The sequence below is a fragment of the Microtus oregoni genome, unplaced genomic scaffold (genome assembly GCF_018167655.1).
Source record: "Microtus oregoni isolate MIOR12 unplaced genomic scaffold, Mior012 000099F_ref0000060, whole genome shotgun sequence".
Lineage (NCBI taxonomy): Eukaryota > Metazoa > Chordata > Mammalia > Rodentia > Cricetidae > Microtus > Microtus oregoni.
The window spans coordinates 3,821,079-3,829,812 of NW_024544712.1; the positions used below are offsets into that span (position 1 = coordinate 3,821,079).

The following is an 8,734-nucleotide window of genomic DNA, read 5'->3' on the forward strand; positions in this document are numbered from 1 at the left end:
TTTAACACAGAGAATGCTGTCCATTAAGAACTTTAGAAACGGAGTTGAGGGCAATTTGACTGATTCTTCAATACAAATAAGCAATTAATATGAAACTGAGGGTCAATAATAAATCTGACCTATAGTTTAAACTTAAACTATGATAAAGTAGAAATTAAATTAAAGTGAACATATATTATTATACCAAGCTTTTAGATAAGGTCGAAAAACTGATTTTAAGCCAGAGATATGAGTTGGAGAGACATAAGAGCAATGTTAAGACCAAGTAATACTGGGACTGGCAGTACAGGCATGCTACAGATACTCAAGAGGCTATGGTAGAGAAATTGCATGTTCAAGGTCTGCCTGAACTAGGTTCATGACTAACCTGGGGCAAATTAATAAGACTTTGTCTCAAAATAAAATGTGAAAATAGGCTTGGGAAATAACTCATTGGGCAAGTTCTTGCCTAGATTATGCAAGGCTCTGGTTTTGATTCACAGTACCATAAGAAAGGATGGGGTTAATAGGAACTAAGTCCAGTAAATTAAGTGCTAACATGGATTATGAGAAGTTAATGATAGTGGGCAACCAAGTTTCTTTGAAGAAAACAATTCCTCCCATTTAACTATACATTTTAAATGGAACTCTTCCATTGATTTGCATCTTTAACCCACATAGCATCATTTTAAGTAAGCATGAAGAGAAGGTTGGATGGTGATCAAGAAATGATGTTAAAGTGAGATCTACTTTCATCTGACTGCCTTACAGCAAGGATGAGGTCAGAGGATTGAATTCTAGTCAATGGAATAGTCAATATTCTGGTCAAAGGCAGGAGGGGTGAACATCACATCCAGTTCAGAGGCATGGGATCTGAATTTCTAGTGCCATTCCATATAACATACATATTGAACCCAGAAGCTCCCCAAAATGGAAGAAACCTGAGTCCTTAAGTTTCTCACTGGAGGTATACTCTACAAATGCCTGGCTCAGTCCAGTATCACAAGAAGTCAACTTGTATTACATTAAGCTCAGAAATGTCCTTGTTATTTGTAGACATTTGCCCATCATCATAGAGATATTTGAACTTTAGAGAGAGGCTTTGTGGTCTTCAACACCTAATAATATATTCAGAACTGATTAAGCCATCAAGTAACAAGTAGAGAAGAATTAGATGTTAGAGGCTAGGTACCCAAATTATTCACTTTATGGAGCACTGGAGCACTTGCTAAAATATTCGCCTCTGATGACCTAGAAGCAAGTGCCTTTAGAATCATAGAGGTAGCATATGTTGGCTGCTCTTGACCATATTTAGCAAGGGATTGCAAGGAAGGGGAAGAAAAAGTGGAGACAATTTGGCCATTTTGCAACTGGAAATGAAAGGAACAGACTCCAGAACATGAACTTCAAAGCTTGGCAGAGGTTCCTCTTCTAGATGCCCAACGAAATAAAAAAAAAAGACCTGAGACTGGAGTACATCCTGACCTCCAGCAGCTGTCTAGTCTGAGAAGCTCCTGTGCATGTTGGCGTGTAACAGGGGCAGTGGCAGTCCAGAATAGCTAAATTTTTGTCTGAGGGGATGTGATTTTATGAGGTGACAGACCTGGGATTTGAACTCATATCTTATGCATCTGACCTCAACTCTCTCTTAGTATATTTCATAGCCAAATTTCTGCATCATATTACCAGATTTCAAATTCTCTGATAGTTCAGAAGCTAAACAGAAAAGAACTTCTTTGGTAACAAAACAGACTTTCCCTGCTTTTTATGGTATTCTAGAAGGTAAAAATCATCTTTCCAGTTCCTTAAAAGGGGATCCCTGAATTGTATTTTCATCAAACTCCCTATTATACATTTTCTCACTGACAAAAATGAAACCATCCTTTTGACAGATGACACTGTTATTATTAAAAACTAAATTTGAGATTATTTTTATTATTTATGATAAATAACATTGTGTACTAACATCTCTGTTTGACATATATTGGCAAGGACGATGCCCTAATCAAGTTTCACAGCAGATACTAAAATCAATTTGTATATTTGACTATTGAGAATACAGCGCTCAACAGTATAATATACATACTACAATATTTGTGGTATTTATTTCCTTTGTCCAGGAAAGTGCTGAATTCATTTATTCTTTGTGACCATCTTTAGAGCAAGCATTACCGAAATACACAAAAATTAATTGCTTTTTTAACTTTTAAAAAACACTAGCATTTTAATTGAGATAGATATAAGCATATACATCAGACTTGGGAGTATCTTAATTTGGGTTCCCACAGAAGCAGATACTGCAGTGAAGATCTGTGAATACATTTTTTATTTAGGAGAAGTAGCAATTCCCTGATTGCCACCAATTCAGTACTTTAAATACACACACACACACACACACACACACACACACACACAAAAGAGAATCCAAGTGGATTTTACCATGCTAAAATAAAAGAGAGAATCTTTATCTTAACATTTTCCAGATTTAAGAAGACTCTGCATTGTGTGGCTTGTGGCCTTTTCTGCCATCTTCAAAGTCAATAAAGTAGCATCTTCCAGTCTCTCTGTCTTCTTACCTCCATCTCCAAAGTGGTATCCCCTATGTTCTTCTGCTTAAGGACCATGTGATCACTCTTGGCCTACCTGAATAATCTAGATTAATCTCCCCATTCCAAAATCATTAATTTAATGCCCATCTTCAAATTCCCCTTTACCATGGATGGTGAACATATTCATTGGTTTGGGGATTAAGAGTCTGCTACTCTGCAAAGCACTAGAGATGATAAGAGAAAACAATGAGTAGAGAAATGATACAGGAAAAGGTAAATCATCAATAAAGCACACTTTAAAAAGGTAAATACTAGGGAGGACAACTTGTACCTGCAGTTTCTGGAAGCATGGTGGATCTGCTGCAGAATTATCTTGGAATTCACCACTCCTAGGCATTCATCACCAAGTGAGGGTCATTCCCAAGGTTCTCAATGGCCTTAAACTTCTAATCCTTACCTTAAGATTGTAGGATGTGTGTCTGTGGCCAGAAAGGAAACACTGGAAGAAGAGTGGCCAATGTAGTTAGCAAGCACTTGCCATCAGGCTAATGTGGTCAAGATATGTAGATGGCATCAACAGCCTTTGCTGATAACAATGATTTATGCACTCTTCTTATGCAAATTTATACCTTCTTGGAAGGGCAGCAATCCAAAATTGTGAAATAAATGTTGAGCTAAAAGCACAAGGCTTTAGGAATACATGGGGGTGGCTGCTGCCATGCATTGTACCAAAGGTTTTACATGAGCTTCTATCTTTAACAATCTAACCAGACCCAATTAAACTATTTCTTATTATATCTACAACTAAACGTCTTTATGGTCCCCAGCCAATGACTTTCAAAGTGACCATGTGACAGTCATCATCTCAAAAGACTAGTGTTCCAATACCTGATGAACTTTCTAAGCAAGCCTTCTACCATTGCTATATACCATGGCACACTTTCTAGCATGCGTGAGTGTAGCAATTAAGAAGGAAAGGAGAAAAGCAGAAGGAAGCAAAGAGAACACTTTTACATTTGTTGTTATTGTTGTTGCTGCTCCTCTGAAACAAGGTCTCACTGTACAGCCCAAGCTAGTCTGAAGCTTACTATGAAGCCCAAGCTGGCCATGAACTCATAATCCTCCTGCTCCAGACTTTGGAGTGTTAAAACCACAAGTGGATATCATCTCACTCAAATTATACATATTATATACATATGAGCATGTGTGCATCCAAATACGAAACAAACAAAGGCCAAGAGGAATATATATGTGTATATATATATATATATATATATATATATATATATATATATATATACACTAGAGGTTTTCTCAGGCAAGATAGAGTCCCAGGGTCCCAGCAGTTGGGTGTTTGGGGCAACTCCAATTCACTTCCTAAGGCCAGAAGACACAAAGTAGAGGTTTCCTAACCAAAATAATGGGATACTATTTCCCATTAGATGGATGAGCTGGATCATTTGTTTTGCTTTCCAGATCAAATAGGCTACTTCTTCTATTCAAGGAAATTTTTCTTAAAGAACATTTAGGCCATTGTTAGCCCATTGGGAAAAAGAAAACAGTTTCAAAGGCAGATTAAAGAATTTCTCTGCTTGCTTACTTTAAAAGGCATAGAGAAGAGCTACTGCTCAGTGCAGCCTGCTAGCGCGGCCCGGCCAACATGTCGCACTTACAGATGAAACTCCTGCGCAAGAAGATCGAGAAGCGGAACATCAAGCTGCGGCAGCGAAACCTGAAGCTGCAAGAAGCATCAAACACGAGCCTATCCCAATCTTCCAATGAAGATGTGCCCAAAGAAGAGGTAAAGGTCAGAAAAGTTAAGAAAGCAATAAAGCATGCTGCAAGGGTGGGCTCAGCAGAAGCACAAAGTGGAGGCATGCCTGAAGAGACAGTGGAAAACTCGAAAGTTGAAAAGTTACCCCAGAAACCTACTGCTTTAACCAATGGAGAAACAGCAGCAGCGCCATCTCCTGATTCAGAATCAAAAAAGAAAAAGAAGAAGAAAAAGGGGAAAATGGCAAATGACGCAGAGCCTGACACCAAAAAAGCAAAAACTGAAGAAAGCACTGTGGCTCTTGAAACAGAAGATGCTGTGGAGAAGCCAGATGACAAGGAAGTGCCCAGCCTGCCCCTGGGGCTGACAGGGGCTTTTGAGGACACTTTGTTTGCTTCCTTGTCTAACCTCGTCAATGAAAACACTCTGAAGGCTATAGAGGAAATGGGCTTCAAGCGCATGACTGAGATCCAACATAAAAGTATCAGGCCACTTCTGGAAGGCAGGGATCTTCTAGCAGCTGCTAAAACCGGCAGTTGCAAAACTCTGGCTTTCCTCATCCCTGTGATCGAGCTCATTGTGAAGTTAAAGTTTATGCCCAGGAATGGAACAGGAGTCCTGATTCTCTCTCCTACCAGAGAACTGGCCATGCAGACCTTTGGTGTTCTTAAGGAACTGATGACGCACCATGTTCACACGTACGGGCTGATCATGGGTGGCAGCAACAGGTCTGCTGAAGCGCAGAAGCTCACTAACGGCATCAACATTGTCGTGGCCACCCCCGGCCGGCTTCTAGACCACATGCAGAATACTCCAGGGTTCATGTACAAGAACCTTCAGTGTCTTGTTATTGATGAGGCTGATCGTATCTTGGATGTTGGATTTGAAGAGGAATTAAAGCAAATTATTAAACTTTTGCCAGTACGCAGGCAAACCATGCTCTTTTCTGCCACACAAACTCGAAAAGTTGAAGACTTGGCAAGAATTTCTCTGAAAAAAGAGTCATTGTATGTGGGTGTTGATGATGATAAAGAAGTTGCCACAGTGGATGGACTTGAGCAGGGATATGTTGTGTGTCCCTCTGAGAAGAGGTTCCTTCTGCTCTTCACATTCCTTAAGAAGAACCGGAAGAAGAAAGTGATGGTCTTCTTTTCATCGTGTATGTCTGTGAAGTACCACTACGAGCTACTGAACTACATCGACCTGCCTGTCTTGGCCATCCATGGAAGGCAAAAGCAAAATAAGCGAACAACCACGTTCTTCCAATTCTGCAATGCAGATTCAGGGATACTGCTGTGCATAGATGTGGCAGCCAGAGGGCTGGACATCCCTGAAGTCGACTGGATTGTTCAGTATGACCCTCCCGATGACCCCAAGGAATACATTCATCGTGTGGGTAGAACAGCTCGGGGCCTGAACGGAAGAGGGCATGCCCTGCTCATCCTGCGCCCTGAAGAGTTGGGTTTCCTTCGTTACTTGAAGCAATCCAAGGTTCCACTGAATCAGTTCGACTTTTCCTGGTCTAAAGTTTCTGATATTCAGTCTCAGCTGGAAAAGCTGATCGAAAAGAACTATTTTCTCCATAAGTCCGCGCAGGAAGCATACAAGTCCTACATACGAACCTACGACTCCCACTCTCTCAAGCAGATCTTCGATGTGAACAACTTAAACTTGCCTCAGGTGGCTCTGTCCTTTGGCTTTAAGGTTCCTCCCTTCGTTGATCTGAACGTGAGCAGCCATGATGGCAAGCTTAAAAAGAGAGGAGGTGGCGGTGGATTTGGCTACCAGAAAACAAAGAAAGTGCATAACTGTATATAATCAAAAGATAGAAGTTGGGGCTAGAGAGATGGCTCAGCAGTTAAGAGGACTGACTCTTCTTCCAGAGGTCCTGAGTTCAATTCCCAGCAACCACATGGTGGCTTACAACCATCTACAATGAGATCTGGTGCCCTCTTCAGGGGTGCAGGCACACATGCAGGCAGAGTATTGTATTCATAATAAATAAATAAATAAATTTAAGAAAAAAGATAGAAGCATCTGGAAGGAAGAATGTATAAATGGTTGTAATACATCCATATAGCAGAGTATTAGTCATACATGCAACAAGAGGGATAAAACCTTTAATAAATGGAAGAAGCTGATTAAAAATGCCCAAACATGGCATGACTGCATTTTTATGAAATGTCCAGAACTTGTTGAAGAATTCACAGAAACAGAAAATAGACTCCTCATAGCTTAGGGTCAGCTAGGTGGATAAGAGGAAAAAGTATGAACTTTCTGAAGTGCTAAAAATGATGTACAGTTATTTTGGTGATATTATTTATATATGTAGATATGTATATGTGTAGTTACAAAAATGTACTAAATTGTTAAAAAGCAAAAGACATGCACACAATAAACTCTTTTCAAAGCTTGCAGTTATCACACGCTTGCTTGTTATGAAGACTTACAAATTAGAGCAAAGAAACTGACAGCAAATGAAGTGTATGAAATGACACATTACTGATTGGACATATTTATATGTTCGGGGTTCTTTATCAATCCTGCACAGAAATTTCCCCTAATAATCATCCCACCAAACAGTGAGTCTCCATCACTTTACAGATGAGGGTAGTAGGTTGTTGGAAATATGCCCGAGGTCCACCTGTCTCGTGAGCAGTGGTAGAGGCACATCTGGCTCTTAGGCTTCTAGGTACAACCTGCACAGTCTCCCTCCTCACAGAGTCCTCTAGTTGCAATTTGGGTGTAAATGCTTCTTCAAAAGTCTCCTGTGGTTAAGGCTTGCACCTCAGACTGCAGGTAGTTTTAGTAAGTGGTGATTGGATTGCCAGGCTAGTCTATTGATGAGTTCATAGCGGATTGAGCTATTGGCAGGTGGTAGAAATGGAAGATGAGGACTAACTGAGGAACTTGTTTACTGAGGATGCATCCTTATATCTTGTCCAACTACAACCAGCCCCCGCTCCACACACTCACTTACTCTCTGGTTATAATGACATGTCAGGCTTCTTTTTTGTTTTTGGCTTTTTGATTTTTTTTCATTTTCATTTTTATTTTTTTAAACAATCTTTCTTTATTTTACATACCAATCCCAGTTTCCTCTCCGGCTACTCCTTTTTCTCCCACCCCACTCCGCACCTATTCCTCAGAGAGGGTGAGGTCCCATGGGCAGTCAACAAAGTCTGCCACGTCACTTGAGGCAGGACTACAGGCTTTTTCTAACCTATGTTCCTGCCATAATTTTCTGTCCTGCCGTAAGCCTGACATCAACATAACCATCTGACCCTAGTCTGCAACGTTGAACCCATGAGCTAATGAAACACATCTTTTCTCCTTCTAAGTTGTTAATCTGGCACATTCTGTCACGGTAAAGAAAAGATGACTGACACACGGTACAAGATAGTTTTGCAATGTGTGAATTAAAGGTAAGTGTGTTTGAATATTTGGCCTTCAAAGAGTGATTCTGTTTTGGGAGGCTCTGAAATTTTTTGTAAATGTGGTCAATTTGGCATACACCGGAGTTAGAAGGAGTTGGTTGTGTAGGTTGTGTCTGCTTCTAACAGAAGCCTGTGTTTCTGGGTTCAGCTACCATACGAAGAGATAAGACCATTTTCCCATGGTCATGGAGCTGCTCTGCCATGCCTTCTCCAGAATGATGGACCGGAGTCCTTGTGAAACCATGAACAAACAGGTACTTGTCAGTATTTCCTCATGGCCACGAGAATCTTCATGAAGTCAGTACCAGAGAAATGGGGCTGCTATTCAGACAAACCTGATCACATGGCTCATGGCCTTTCAGAAGTGACTCATGAGAAAAATTTGGAAGGCTTTACAGCTATGGGCTAGAGAAGCCAAAGAATTCTGTAGTGGGTCATTCTGATATAAACCAGAATGCTACAGTGCAGACAACATAGAAGACAGAAAAGACTGTGTCCAAGAAGGTTCAGGGAGCCATGAGGACCCTATCAGGAACTGGCCCAGAGGCAAAGAATCTGACTGCATTCTGCCCATGTCCTGACAATTTGAATGGCGTCTGCATTCATAAACAGTGAGCTTATCAGCTTGGTGGAGAGAATGTCAAGAGATGACGTTGCTTTAGCTGTGGCCTGGTTAGTGATGGGCACTGTTAGCCGAATTCACAGTGAGAGGACAGGAGAAAAAGATGAGCACATCCGTAGGGAACATTCATTTTGGCAAGGAAAAGAGAGTGAACACCCGCACAATTGCAAGCAAGGCAGGTGCTGACAAAGCGGCTGTGACTATTATAGCGATTGGCACAATGAAGGAAAAATTAGGTACGACAGGAAAGGTACACGGAGGGCAAAGTCCCATCTGTCAACGCCACCAGGCTGCAAATTAGAGAGACTTAAATTGGGAAAGAGTGCTGCCTGCGGTCCCTTCTGAGAAACAGAAGCCTAGGAACATGTTTTCC

The 8,734-nt window shown here is 40.9% G+C and overlaps 1 protein-coding gene across 1 annotated transcript; it reads left to right on the plus strand.

Annotated features, from left to right (window-relative positions):
* The first annotated feature begins 4,188 nt into the window (after positions 1-4,188).
* LOC121443077 (ATP-dependent RNA helicase DDX18-like) lies at positions 4,189-6,120 on the plus strand. Its single transcript, XM_041644760.1, has one exon. It carries the CDS (start codon positions 4,189-4,191, stop codon positions 6,118-6,120), a length of 1,932 nt encoding a protein of 643 aa, XP_041500694.1.
* Positions 6,121-8,734: the final 2,614 nt, after the last annotated feature.

Bases quoted from the DNA above. Each gene is read 5' to 3' on its own strand.
- LOC121443077 (XM_041644760.1), top strand. From the start codon at position 4,189: ATGTCGCACTTACAGATGAAACTCCTGCGCAAGAAGATCGAGAAGCGG.